At 41.1% G+C, this 14926-nt stretch overlaps 1 protein-coding gene and 1 pseudogene across 3 annotated transcripts; one reads left to right on the top strand and one right to left on the bottom strand.

Annotated features, from left to right (window-relative positions):
* Window positions 1-216: 216 nt before the first annotated feature.
* Window positions 217-12424, top strand: LOC125218529 (uncharacterized; annotated as a pseudogene). Its single transcript, XR_016134733.1, has 9 exons — window positions 217-784; window positions 2839-2988; window positions 3076-3228; window positions 3499-3597; window positions 3782-3829; window positions 3959-4048; window positions 9530-9757; window positions 10099-10421; window positions 11721-12424. The product of XR_016134733.1 is annotated as an uncharacterized LOC125218529 (transcript).
* On the bottom strand, window positions 7028-8919 carry LOC148933063 (uncharacterized). 2 transcript variants are annotated; one of them, XM_089062350.1, is made up of 2 exons: window positions 7796-8919; window positions 7028-7236 (listed from the first exon to the last, which is right to left on the bottom strand). In XM_089062350.1, exons 1-2 carry the CDS (start codon window positions 8917-8919, stop codon window positions 7167-7169), a joined length of 1194 nt encoding a protein of 397 aa, XP_088918476.1. In that variant the 3' UTR covers window positions 7028-7166. The 2 variants fall into 2 exon arrangements, with proteins under 2 accessions (XP_088918476.1, XP_088918475.1); XM_089062349.1 differs by having other exon boundaries at window positions 7069-7236; window positions 7803-8919.
* Window positions 12425-14926: the final 2502 nt, after the last annotated feature.

The following is a 14926-nucleotide window of genomic DNA, read 5'->3' as shown; positions in this document are numbered from 1 at the left end:
CATTATATTGAAGTTCAACAAAATTATGTGTTAGACATTTTAATGTCATCGTGTTGACATTTTTAATACACTGCATTGATGAGTTAGCAGTTAGCAATTGATCACACCTTTAATAATAATATTATCTACTTGTAGATTCCTCCCTTATATATGACTCCCAAATACATGGGAATTTAGCCTTGAATTAGAGCGATGGATGCTCTAGTTAGCAGAGCGATGGGAGAAATGAGTGATCCGGAAGAAATGAGTGATCTAGATTATCTATTTAGCTTATGCGATGATCTGTATCGACTCGCCACGCAGCAGCAATGGGAAGAAGTGGTGAAGAAATACAAGGAAAACACAACGGCTCACAGTCTCATTCTCACCAAATCAAGGGTCACAGCTTTCCATATAGCCATCTCGAGTTACAATCCAAACATCCCCAACCGCACCCATGAAAGATGCACCATGGAGATGTTCGCCTTCATGAAGCAACACGGCTTTGTATCCGACCTGGTGGGGATGCGCAATGCGAGAGGAGACACCCCTCTCCACCTTGCAGCTGCAGTTGGATGGGAGGCCATGTGCGTACAAATAGCTTTAGCGGATCCAAAGCTCCTCGAGCTCCGCAACAGTAATGGGGAGACTCCTTTGTTCGTTTCAGCTCATCACGGCAACTTTCGCACGTTCATCTCTCTCCATGACATCTACAACAAAGGCAAGGATAAGGTTGATGAGTCGCTCTGTCGGAGGGGAGATGGAAATACTGTCCTGCATTCTGCCATTTCTGGGGAATACTTCTGTAAGATACACACTCTTTCCACTTTTTCTCTTCTTTCCCGGAATTTTTGTTTGAATCTAAATGCACAAATACTACCTCCTCCCCCACTGGGCACGTGTTTTAAGAAATGTAAAGAAAAGTGAATTGAATAAGTCAGTAGACTTTGAGTCCCACATATATAGTATATATATTAGTTACTCCCTTCGTCCGCCATTAGGAGTCCCGGTCACTTTTGCGCTCTCGTTTTATAAAAATGATACTCCCTCCGTCCCAGAGTATTAGACTCACTTCTTTTGGGCACATGATTTAAGGAATTGATATTTAAATAGTTAAAGTGGAGAGAGTAAAGTATGAGAGAGGGAAAAAAGTAGGGGAGAGAAGAGAGAAAAAAGTAGGTGGAGAATAAAATAAGATAGATGCTTTTTGCTGAAAAAGGAAATGAGTCTAATATGTTGGGACATCCCAAAAGGAAAAGTTGGTCTAATACCTTGGGACAGAGGGAGTAATAAATAGTTAAAGTGAAGAAATGATAAAGTAAGAGAGAATAATGTTGAGAAGAGTCTTATCTAAGTTATTCTCTATCTTACTTTACCATTTCTCCACTTTAACTATTTATTATCATTTTCACAAAATGAATGTGCAAAAGTGACTGAGACTCCTAATGGCGGACGGAGGGAGTATATATTAAAATGTGAATGAAATAAGTTGTTAGAATGTAAGGTCTACTTATCATTTATGATCAAAGTGAAATGTGACTCTTAGACGGACCGAAATAGCAAAATGTGATTGTTATTGTGGGACGAAGGTAGTGTTACAATTTTCTAATTCTTCTCTCAAAATTACTTTTTGTCTAAATATTACAGTTGAGTCATATTTAAATCTTGAGAGAAGGCACATGTGGTTGTTTCTTCCCCGCATCACCCACAAATCGGGAAAAGTAGAAAATTCCAAAATTTATATACTACTAACATATTTATAAAAGTTCTGCATTAGAAAAGGTTGGAAATTTGTGTATTCATATGCTTATAATCATATATATGTACCATAAAAATTCCATAGAGTTTTATCTTGAGACTAATTGGATATAGGAGGGGAGAGATTTCATGTCTAATATGCTGACCTTTCGAGATTTCAGATTAAATTCGCTAACTTATTATGTTGTGTGAATATCACGCTACATATTTTGTCGGAGGAATAAACATGAATAAGAAAAAAGCTGCGAATTGGTGGGGAAAGATGATAAATAAAAGATATAATCATTTCCCTTTTGCGGATACCAGAGATCTTTTTCTATGACAGGAACACTTAGTTGCAATGACCAATTGGTCAACAAAAATTAAACATTTTTCTGGTTTGTAATAATTAACGTTTCTAGTTTCTGCGAATTTTTCAGAACTTGGATATAAATTTGAGGTGGGAATTTAGTCCATTGATAAGTGTTAAAAGGAAAATAATAAGAGAAAAGAAGAGAAAAATAATAAAAAAGTAATAATTCCAAATTTTGAAAAATTCACATGCCTCGACTCCATATTCTAAAAGATCAGTGTATTTAATTCCAAATCTCGAAAGATCGGTGAATTGAGATCCATATTCTGAAATCTCTTGATAGGCGAAGAGGCTCATAAGACTTATATATAGTAATTTCAGGTCTCTCTTTACAACGACGTAGGATAGTTATTTTTTTTTTGTTTTATATCAATTACCAAAACCATCCCTCAACCATTCAAGGTCCATTTGGGATTGGCTGGACCAACCTCTCGAACTGACCTAAATTTAAAGTTTAAATATACCGTCGGGGCAGTAATTTTTCCGCTTTCAGTCCAGACATACTACTGTGCCAGACATACTACTGTGCCAGTGAAATTCAACAACCTACTCTGATACTATAATAGAAATCCACATGTTTAATCCTAAAATCATTTGGTGATAGGAGAAAGGCATATGAGACTTATACAGTGATTTCAACTCTATCTTTACATATATGTATATATAGGAGAGTTTGTATATTTTTTAGTTTTAGTTTCAATATACATGTAGATTTTGTTGGTGCTTGATTTGCATTATTCTTGTTGCAGGCCTAGCCTACTTTATATTGGAGCACTACCAAAATCTTCTCAATTGTGCTAATGCTGATGGAGAAACTCCTCTTCATGTCTTGGCCAGAAAGCCTAACTTGTTCAAAAGCAGCTCACAGCTTGGATACTATGAATCTATTATCTACCATTGTAAGAAACCCTATTCATCATACTTGGCTTCTCTCTACATATATAATTGCCAGTGCTAATGGAATTCATTTACGATTTGTGGATAAGTTGTAAATGTTGAAAATCTGAAGAACCAACCAATACATAATCCGAAGGACCCCAAGATTGATGACTCAACTGAAGAGAATTTCCCAGAAAATTACCAGACATGCATGAGAATCTTCCATTTATTATGGGATCCAATTTCCAAGAGCTATAAAGGTGATGATCATCAATATTGAACTGTATATACATTGGTTTTAAGTTTTTCTCGAGCAAATTAATAATAGGGGATGATATCCATATAAATCATGAAATTTAGTCAAGCTTGAATTTGACCAAATTTCGTGATTTTAAATTTATATATTATCCCAAGAGTAAATAGTAGGGAACTAGCCATTTAAATTACCGAGTTTGGTCAAGCTTGAATTTGCATGTTCTATTGTGTAAACTACTTGTTCAACGTGCGAATTGATGGTCAATTCTATCCAGCTGGCCGTTTAAGATCCGAGAAAGAAAAAAGTGCTTCAACAGATCCAGAAGATCCACCGTATATGGACCATGGAGTTCCAATATATGAGACTTTCTTAGGTAAATTTAATTTAAATTTCATACATTCTTTTATTAAAAACATTTCGCATTGAGAAATCTCTACCCGTGCAGTTGCTGTTCGAGAAAAATTAGCCGATCTAGATTTATGCATTATTCTATAAAACGTGTTGGTTATGTGTTTTTGTGAAAAATAACAAGGTGTTTGTTTACCCTTTGTCTCCAGGTGGCTGTTCAAGATCCAAGATAAAAAATCCCCCTTCTACTAATGAAAGTATGAATTAGTTCCTTTGTGACATTGAAAGTTTATTTACAAGAAAATTGGATTGTACTCATATATATATACATTTGTTGCTAATAATTGGATGTATTGATATCAAAGTGTTTGGACTTTCTGTTTCAGCCAAAGTTTATGATTCCTATCCTCCCAATTACACTACTTGCATTTCAATTCTCAAATTTGCCACAAGGGTCCTTTCAGCTCTTGGAGTTGGTAAGTGCTAGTGATAAATATCGGTAAAGGGAATTCTATATTTCATTGATATATGACTTTGTACATTAGACATTATTATATAGGCTTAGGAAAAACTATACAAGAAAACCTAATTATCATTAATTACATGATTCAAATCTCCTATGATTGGTATAATATAATCTTGTGTATCTTCCTCCGGATATAGCGAGATACTCCGTGATCTTCTTCCAACACTCCCCCTCAAGTTAAGTAACGGGGTTTCCGATACTCAACTTGCATAATACCTCTCGAAAGGATTTTGAGTTCACGGCCTTTGTCAGGATGTCTGCTAGCTGATCTTCAGACTTGACATATGGCATCTCAACAATCTTTGCTTCAATGTTATCCTTTATGAAGTGTCTATCCACTTCCACATGCTTGGTTCGATCATGTTGAACCGGATTCTCTGAAATACTGATGGCTGCCTTATTATCACAATACAATCTGCACGTTTGGGATGAAAACAACTCCAACTCCTTCATAAGCCTGCGCAACCATAGTAACTCGGTCAACCCACTCTTAATCCCACGAAACTCCGCTTCCGCACTAGATAGTGCCACTACTTTCTGCTTCTTACTCCTCCATGTCACGAGATTTCCTCCTACAAAGGTGAAGTACCCTGCAGTTGACTTCCTATCATTTGGGTTTCCGGCCCAATCAGCATCGGTAAATCCATGTATCTGTAAGTGCCCATGTTTTTCAAACAGAAGCCCATGTTCGGCTGTCCCCTTTAAATACCGAACAATCCGCAGAACTGCCTCCCAATGTTCTTCTTGGGGTGCGTGCATGAACTGGCTTACCACCCCCACGGCATAGGCAATATCTGGTCTCGTATGCGATAGATAAATCAATTTCCCAACCAAACGTTGGTATTTCGCTCTATCAGCCTGCTTCGCCTCTTTCCTTATCTGCAGTCCGTGGTTTTGAATTATTGGGGTATCTGCTGGTTTACAGTCCACCATCCCAACTTCAGCCAACAAATCCAGTACATACTTCCTCTGATTTATGAAGATTCCCTTCTTCGACCTTAGCACCTCTATTCCCAAAAAATACTTCAGTAACCCCAAATCTTTCATCTCAAATTCACTGAACAAGTTTTTCCTTAGCGCTGCCATTTCTTCTTCGTCATCCCCGGTGATAATCATGTCATCCACGTATATGATCAAACACGTGATTTTTCCTTCTCGTTTCTTGATAAACAGCGTGTGGTCAGAATTGCTCTGCTTGTACCCATACTTTTTCATCACCTCCGTGAACCTCCCAAACCATGCTCTCGGAGACTGTTTCAGCCCGTATAAAGTCTTCTGTAGCTTACATACTTCTCCACTTTGAAATTCATCCGTGAACCCAGGTGGGGGCTCCATGAAAACTGGTTTTGGTAATTCTCCATGTAGGAATGCATTAGTCACATCGAACTGATGAAGTGGCCAATCCTTGTTAGCAGCAATCGAGAATAGCACTCTTACAGTGTTAATCTTTGCCACAGGTGAGAAAGTCTCAGCGTAATCCACACCATAAGTTTGAGTATATCCCTTTGCCACAAGTCTGGCTTTATATCTCTCTATCGTGCCATCTGGCCTCCTTTTTATCGTGAACACCCATCTACACCCGACAGCCCTTACTCCTTCTGGTAACTTGCCTTTGACCCAAGTATCGTTCCTCATTAGTGCCTTCATTTCAGTGGACATTGCCTCTCTCCAGTGTTTATGTTTCATTGCTTCCTCCGTCGATTGAGGAATCTCTTCTTCCTCGTATAAGGCAGCTTCAAATGCTCTTGCCATTTTTGTAAGGTTTCCTTGCACAAAATTCGCCACTCCGTATCGGCTCTTCTTCCCAATCCTTTCGGGAGAATATCTTTTTGGCGGGACCCCTCTTGTACTCCGATAAGGAAGAACATATCCTCCAGTGTCGCTGTCAATTGTGTTGTCTTCTTCTAGTGGTTCTGCACTTATCGGGTCAGTAGAAACCGTAATGGGACTTGGTTCAGTAATTACCTCGGATATCGTTGGAGAAGGATCAAGGGATTGCGGATGAGATGACTCTATTGGCGAGACCTGCTCGGCGGCAGTGACAACTGACTCTGTTGGATCCTCAATCGAAGAGTTTGGAAGTGGCACAACCCAACTAAGATAGTCTGTGGAATTACCGGGATCACTCTCCCCCTGACTACGAAGGTGGGTGTGGTAAAAGAATTCGGTTTCTAGGAAATTACAGTTCATGGTGGTGGTAATTTTACGGGTATTGGGGTCAAAACATCGGTAGCCCTTCTGGTTTATCCCGTACCCAACGAAGACACATTTGGTAGCACATGGGGATAATTTGGTTCTTTCGTGTTTTGGGACATGAACATAAACCGTGCAGCCAAAAACTTTGGGTTGAAGGTTCAGGTGTTGAGGGATTGTGGATAGTTTGGACAGGATATCGAGAGGAGTTTTTTTGTTAAGGATTTTTGTGGGTAGGCGATTTATGAGGTAGACAGATGTGGCTATAGCTTCTGGCCAGAAATGTGTTGGGACTTTGGATTCAATCATTAGGGCTCGGGTTATTTCTAGGATTGTCCTATTTTTCCGTTCCGCTACCCCATTTTGTTCGGGTGTATAAGCACAAGAAGTCTGGTGAACCATTCCCTTTTCTTGAAAAAATTGTGTCATAGAGCTATTAACAAATTCCCTCCCATTATCAGATCGAAGGGTTTTGATGGTGGTATGAAATTGAGTTTGAACCATTTTAAAAAATAAGACAAACTTATCAATAACTTCAGACTTATGTTTCATAAAATAAATCCAAGTCATTCTAGTGCAATCATCAACAAATATCACAAAGTATCGAAAGTTTCCCCCACCAACAATAGGAGCGGGACCCCACACATCAGAATGTACCAAGGAAAAAATAGTATTCATACGAGTGTTCGAGAGTTTAAAAGATTGTCTGTGGCTTTTGGCCAAAACACAAGTCTCACATGCAAAATCAGTAGGAATAGAAAGGTTTGGAAAAAGAAGTTTAAAATAACCAGGAGAAGGGTGTCCTAGTCTTCGGTGCCACAGCCAAATTTCTTGTTTCGTGGACCCGTGAGCCAGCATCGCACTGCCAGTTTGAGCTATCTCGTCCACGTAGTAGAGTCCATGCTTCTCAGTGCCACGCCCAAGAATCCTCCTCGTCCGAATATCCTGTAAAATGCAAAAATCAGGATGCATTAGAAGAGTGCAATTCAACTCCTTCGTCACATGACTTATAGACATCAATCGCTGAGACAAAGTCGGAACATATAAGCAATTTCTGAGTTTGAGAGTAGGAGAGATTTCAATAGTGCCAGAACCCTCAACAGTAATCAATTCCCCACTCGCAGTCTTAATATATGTTTTTGTAATTCCACTCATGTCACTGAAATCACTCTTATCCGGGGTCATAGTATCAGTCGCCCCACAATCAAAAATCCACCCCTTTGTTGTTTCAACCCCTTTACTCACAAGAAATGCAACGGATAATTTTTCTAACGGAGCAAATGGATTTTTTGACACATAATTGCATAGGCTGGGGTGTATTTCACGTTTTCTCACTATATTGGGGTGTATATCAAGATTCTGGATAGTCAGGGGGTCAATATATGAATTCATATAATATGAGGGTTCCTTTTTAAAATCATGGGGTTTAATCTCTAAATTCACACAATCTGGGGTTAAAAAGCATAATTTAGAAAAAGGGATAGGGTTTGGTTTAAAACCAAACCCGATACCTCCTGCCGCCGCCATCTCCGCCCGTTCGGCGAAATTCCCGACTCCCCGGATGTTGCCGCCGCCGGTTGGAGCTTCTCCAGTCACCGTCGACCTTTGATTGGTCGTTCCCCCATGATTTCCGGTCTGACCTCGGGGCTGCCCCTCCTCCGTCACGCCGACCGCCATCTTTGCCTGGGGTTGAGTGGCTCTAGTTTTCTGCCTTTCTTCCCACCACTCTGGGTACCCCAATCGCTTGAAGCATGTCTCATAGGTGTGCTTCGGTCTCTGGCAGTGAGTGCACCAGAGATTTGATTTGTCTGGCCGGTTCCCTGGTCGGCCGGTAGCTCCGGGGCGTTGAAGTCGATCCCGATGTGGCGGACGGTTGCTCTGAGCAGCAAGCCCATGTCCAATATCCCCAAATGATGACTCGGTATTCACACCGTCGGCATCTACAACGGGTGGAGACGACGCCGGTGGCATGATACGACGTCGAGCCGCCTCCGTCTTCACCCATCCGTAGGCTGCCTCGACTGATGGGGTCGGTTCCTCCTTCAAGATGTCCCTCCGAATTGAATCGTACTCCTGATTCAATCCAGTCAGAAATTTAATCAATCGTTTCTCGTTCGAGTATGTTCGAAACTGATCGATTCCTTTATCACAGCAACTAATTGGTTGCTTCTGGCTTCTGTCGATGCTGATCCATAGCCCGTGGATCCTCCGGTAATAAGTTTCCAGATCAAGGTTGCCCTGTTTAATGTTTATTGCTTTATCCTCCAGATCGTAGATATGGTACTTGTCTGCCCTGTTCTCAAATGTTACAGCGAGGCTGTCCCAAAGTGCTTTCGATGTTAGATGGTGGGCGAAATCAGCGACAATGTCATTCTCGATGTTGTCTACAATCCAAGAAAATACCACCAAGTCGTCTTCTTCCCAATCATCGTATCCTTTGCTTCCTGGTTCTGGGGGGTTGTTCCTGATGTGCGAATAAGCACCTCGCCCTCCGATCTTGACTTTTATAAGTCTTGACCACAGTGGGTAATTCTTTCCGTTTAGCTTGAACGCCACAGTGACGTTCTTGCTGTTCTTCAATCTTGTTGAATTTTCTGGATCGGCCTTGTTGTCTTCTGTATCTGACATGTTTCTGATATGTAGGTTCTGGTTTTCTGATTTGGTTATGGGCTAAAAAAGGGTCGAGAAAAGGTATAATCAAAAAAGGTCGAGAAAGGTATAATTTGGCTATGATGAAGATTTTCTGAGCCAAGAATCGTTCCTGCTCATGATACCATGATAAATATCGGTAAAGGGAATTCTATATTTCATTGATATATGACTTTGTACATTAGACATTATTATATAGGCTTAGGAAAAACTATACAAGGAAAACCTAATTATCATTAATTACATGATTCAAATCTCCTATGATTGGTATAATATAATCTTGTGTATCTTCCTCCGGATATAGCGAGATACTCCGTGATCTTCTTCCAACAGCTAGTAATTTAATAGGAGTATCAAGATACTCCCTCCGTCCCCGATTAAGAGTCACACTTTTCCACTAACTCAATTCACTTACTTTTATTATAAAACCAATGTAAAAAAATGGGTCCCACATTCCACTAACTTTTTCAATCAACTTTTCTTTACATTTCTTAAAACTCTTGTCCGGACAAAGTGTGACTCTTAATCGGAGACGGAGGGAGTATTTGATTCTAGTTTTTTTTTTTTGAAACAAAACACAATGGTGCAGGATCTTTCACGATAAGAAAGCTTCAAGAGATGAGAGTTGGACACTCTCATGCGATGCAGATGATGGACAAAATGGCTGAGTTCAAACCAAGTTACAAATACTATAGCAACGGCCAGCGCCCCATCTATCTCCCCGAAGTATTCGGCAATATTCCAGATTGCTCTCCCAATGTTGAAGAGCCCCAAACCACAGAAGATTACATCACAGAGCAGCCGCGGACAAATAGTGGTAAGTAGGATCTTTTAGTTTTTTGGATTTATCCCATGATACTTAGGACAGGAATTATATATACACCTTCCAACTTACTGCAACCCCTGGGTCATCCTGGGCCCGACCGACTCTAACTCTGAGATGCAACATTAGTTTGATATTGTCCGCTTTGGGTCAAGCCCGCACAGATTTGTTTTTGGGTCACTCGCAAAAGGCCTAAATTAATTGGAGTTGGACAGGAATTATATACACCTTCCAACTTCCCTCACTCATCCGATGTGGGACGGGTTTGTAACCCAACATATATACATGAGAAAAGCCATTTTTTAAACATCACTTCACTATCTCACCTATTGCAGATGTTTTAGAGAAGGGCTCCCCACTAATAGAAGCAGCTAAGATGGGAATCCTAGAAATGGTGAAACAGATACTCAACGCAGTGCCGGAGGCCATCAATGATCTAGACTGGGACGGCAAGAATGTGCTGATGGTAGCAGCGGAGAACAGGCAAATCGGCGTTTTTGATTTTCTGATTCAGAGGAAGCTCCCCGAATATGTCTTCCATGACTTAGATTGTCAAGGAAATAGCGTCCTTCACAGTGCAGCAAACCTGAGACCTGAGCAGACATGGAGCATTCCTGATGCTGCTTTGCAGATGCAATGGGAGATCAAATGGTATGAGGTATGTTCTGTATATCAACACAAATTTTTGCTGCTACCTCTTCAATTGCTAACTACTAGAGATTATGCGTTATTTTAGTACTAGTTCTCCCTTCGTCCACCAAAAATTAATTTCACTAGCGTGGATAACACGTGCTTTAATGCGCAATTAGTATGAAAAAGGAGATAGTGAAAAGTAGGTAAGATAGAAATAATAAGAAGTGGGTAAATTAGGAAAAAAAGATACTCCCTCTGTCCCACTACACTAAGGGATGGATTTCTTTTGGACACGGGAAATAAGAAAATGATATATATTGAGTTAGAGTGGAGAGAGTAAAATTTGAGAGATGAAAAAGTAAGAAAGATAAAGAGAGAATAAAGTAAGAGAGAGAAAATAAAGTAAGAGATGGTTGAAGTTTTATTTTTAGATAAAAGAGGAAATTGATCACTTGTGGTGTGACAACTCAAAATGAAAAGTCGATCACTTGTGGTGGGACAGAAGGATTATAAATTTTACTCCCTCCATCTCTGAATAAAAGTCTTTTTTGGTTATGACACGGGTGTTAAGAAATGTAAAGAAAAGTGAGTTGAATAATATGAGTATTACTTATATATAATCCACGGTCCCCTAAATATAGATATTCTTTTCTTTTTGGTTAGTCCACTAAAAGTAGAAACTTTTCCTTTTAGGAAATTTATTTCTCTCTAATGAAGCGGGGCTCTTTCCACTAACACACTTTTCTTTATATCTCTCTTACTTTACCATTTTGCATTTAAACACGTGCCTTTCAAAAGTTCATACTTTTAGGGGACGGAGGGAGTATTAATTTTATAATAAAATGTGAATGAAATAAGTTGATCGAATATGAGCCTACTTACCGCTTATGGTAAAAGTGAAATTAGTTTCTTATTCATGGACGGACGGAAATAGCCAAACAAGTCTCTTATTCAGGGACGGAGAGAGTAATAGGTTAATACTTCATCCGTCCCACAATAAGAGTCGCATTTCACTTTTACCATAAATGGTAAGTAACTCTCACATTTCACAAACTTACTTCACATTATATAAATCAATATATAAAAAAGTGGACCTCATATTCCACTAACTTTTCCAACTTACTGTTCTTTACCTTTCTTAAACCTATGCCGACACCAAATATGACTCATATTGTGGAACAGAGGGATATTAGAAGAAATTTTTTATTTTTTAGTATTAGACTAATTTTGATGGAAGGATCAAAATGGAAATACGAGGCGATTTCCAATTTAGCCAAAACATGACTAGTCTACACAGCGGATGACATTTTTTTTTGCAATCCAGCATGTGACGAAATCAGTTCCACAGCAAACTTGCCATATCCAAAATGCAGAGGGCGAGACTCCGAGCCAGATCTTCACAAGAACACATTCAAGTCTAGTCAAGTCAGGAAAAGAATGGCTGACAAAAACCTCAGAGTTTTGCGCGGCAGTTGCGGCTCTCATTGCCTTGCATTTGCCACGTCAGGGACGGTCCCGGGCGGCTTCCACCAAACCGACGGCTACCCGATTCTCAAGGATCAGCAAGCATTCAAGATTTACTCCATTGCTTCGCTAGCTGCGCTGAGCCTGTCCATCGCGACCCTCGCCTCCTTCTTCTCCATCATGATTTCGAGATTTGAAGAGCGCGATTTCGAGCGAGACCTGCCGAGAAAGCTGCAGATGGGGCTGACTTTTCTGATTCTTTCCAAAGCTGCGATGCTGGTCTCCTTCTACGCGGGGCATAGTTTTATACTGGTGGACAAGTTGAGGATCTCTGCAACGCCGATATATGTAGTTGCTTCGGTACCCATTATGTTATTCGTGATGGCCAACAACATTGATCTTGTTTTGGTTTACTACAGGATTTTGATGGGCCGCAGCTACAAGGTGTTCCCACACTAGGTCATGTGTCATTTCTATAATTCATAAATTTCTTCCCATCTTGATTTTTAATAGATAAGCAATGAATAAGGTTCTTCTATAACTTTGAATTTGTTTATTAGAGTGGTTTTTCATAAATCGGGGATGGAATATGCTTTATTAGGCCATCCACATTGCGTCTCGATGCTGTCTCCATCTCGTCTCGGAGAGACGAGACGGCATCGAGATGGCGATGCAACACCCCATCTCGTCCCGGTCTCGTCGCGCGTCTCACGCGGAAGAAGATGCTGGCGAGCCAGCTCGCACCGTGCCAGCGCCACGTGGCGAGTGCTGGCGCTAGGCATGACGCCCACTCGCCGGCCCGCGAGTGGGCGTCGTCACGATGAAGTCATACATATTTTTTTAATAAAAAAATTCGATTTTCAGAAAAAAAAAAGTTTAAACATTAAAAAACAGTAATATTACAGTTGAACGGTAATTTTTTTTCTTTTTTAATTCTATAAATATCATCTTTCATTCTCCATTCTACACACAAATACACATCTATTCTTCTCTCAAATCATCTCTCTTTCCTCTCCAATTCCCGTAAAAATGTTCGGTGATGGAAACTTCGGCAACTTCGACTTGAAATGCTACCGGTTCCAGTTCGTTGCCCGGTACCCAAGGCTCGTCGACGCCAGTGGCGTACCAAACACCACATTTTGATGTGGATGCATACTATCGTCCCTCCGCCCCTCCCCCCCGGGAGATATGGAAAACGAAGGGATTATCCCAAATTAGGGATAATATTCCGGATGAACACACTTCGGAAAACCGTCCATTAGAAGGAGGACGAGGCGGTGGAGGCTCCGCCAGTTGCGCTATCGATGCCGAGGAGGAAGAAGAGGACGAGGAGAAAGAGGATCTAGGCCGTCATCCGTACACGGACTAGAGGTGCCCACGGTTCAGGAACCGGCGGTTACGATTTTGGAAATTGTTGAAACGGAATCGAACCGCGAGACGTTATGCGGTTACGTTTCCGGTTCCAAAACCACCGGTTTCGGCTCCGGTTCCAAACCGGCAGTTTTCCAGCGTTTTTTTACGGTTCCAAATCGTCGGTTTTTAACTATTCCGGCTTGATTTCGCGGTTCCGGTATGAAACCGCTCGGAACCGGCGGTTCCGGCATGGTTTCGGTTCGAAAATTTTTGAACTTGAACAGAACCACTGTTCAAAAATCAAAGGTTTCGGTTTGGAACCGTAACCGACGGTAACGGTTTCGGTTTTAACCGCCGGTTCGGTAAACCTTGGGCAGGTCTACATACACCCGCAAGGAGACCATGACTCTGTACAACGCTTGGATCAGCGTCTCGTACGATCCCATTGTCAGGAATCAACAAACCCGTTTTTGTTTTTGGGAAAAGGTCACCGAAGACAAAGCCGAAGGGGACCCGCCGCTGCAACTTGAAGATGCTCCGCAGTCATTTTGACCGATGCGACACAGATGTCAAATAATTTTGCGCGATCTATAGGAATGATGCGACGAATTACCAAAGCGGAGCCGACATTTTGAGTGCGGCTTTGCGAGTCTTTAAAGACGACAACAAGAAAGATTTCAAACATGTCGATGTTTGGTCGATGGTCAAAGACTTTGAAAGGTGGGCTGGTTGTGTCCCGTCTTGCACGGGATCGAACTCGAAACGCACGAAGCACATGGCAAGTGGCCAATACTCGTCTAGTGAGGGCGGGTTAGGCAATGCCTCACAAGAGGTTTAGGGCACGACCACCGATGCAGGGGGCTCCTCCGGTTCACGATGTCGGTCGCAAGGGACCAAGGCGGCGAAGGCGGCTAGAGGGAGGGGGAGGGGCCGAGGCGAATCAAGCCAGGCGGGCTCGGGTTCGGGATCGAACACCCTAATGTCCATGTACCTGCTCGCCACGATGGTTGACACTTACAACATGACGCCTCCCCAATATGAAGCCCATCTTGCCGGAATTGAGTATATGACAAGATAAATTGATATTCCGCCTCCATCTAGCTTGAGGAGACCGCCACTGCCTACGGGGGATGATTCGCCGGTGGAGTAGTTTTTATAATTTAATTTAGAGTATTTTAAATTATGTATTTTTATTTTTTTTAGGATTTTAATTATGTGTGTTTTTTTTTACGATTTTAAATTGTAATTATCTTTTATTTAATGAAGTGTGTTTTTATCAATTGAATTTGTTGGAAATAAAAATAAAAAATGAAATTGAATGAATAGTTAACGGATGAGATGGTTAAGGGCTGGAGGGATGCAGATGTTGTCTCTTAGTAAAGAAGATGGGTGAAAAGTACATTGGGGCCCATGAATAGTGAAGAGATGAGACGGTTAAGAGACGGATAAGAGACACGGATGCGATGCGGATAGCCTTATAGTGGCATTAATGGCGGCAACAACATCACTAATGGCTTGCAGATACGACGAGTATGGTAAATGATAAGGATTGGAGACGATGAAGAGAGGGCGGGGAAGATAATGGGGGTTGGATGAGGACATTGGTGGACACAACCACACTCGAGAAAAGACTCCCAACCAAACTAAATAGTCACTTTTTTAATTGTATAATATCATAAAAAAATTTATATTTTTGTGTGCATAGTTGTGCAA

The sequence above is a fragment of the Salvia hispanica genome, chromosome 1 (assembly GCF_029641045.1).
Source record: "Salvia hispanica isolate PSC_SH4W2 chromosome 1, Shi_PSC_v1, whole genome shotgun sequence".
Classification (NCBI taxonomy): Eukaryota; Viridiplantae; Streptophyta; class Magnoliopsida; order Lamiales; family Lamiaceae; genus Salvia; species Salvia hispanica.
This window is presented reverse-complemented; position numbering and strand designations above follow the sequence as displayed.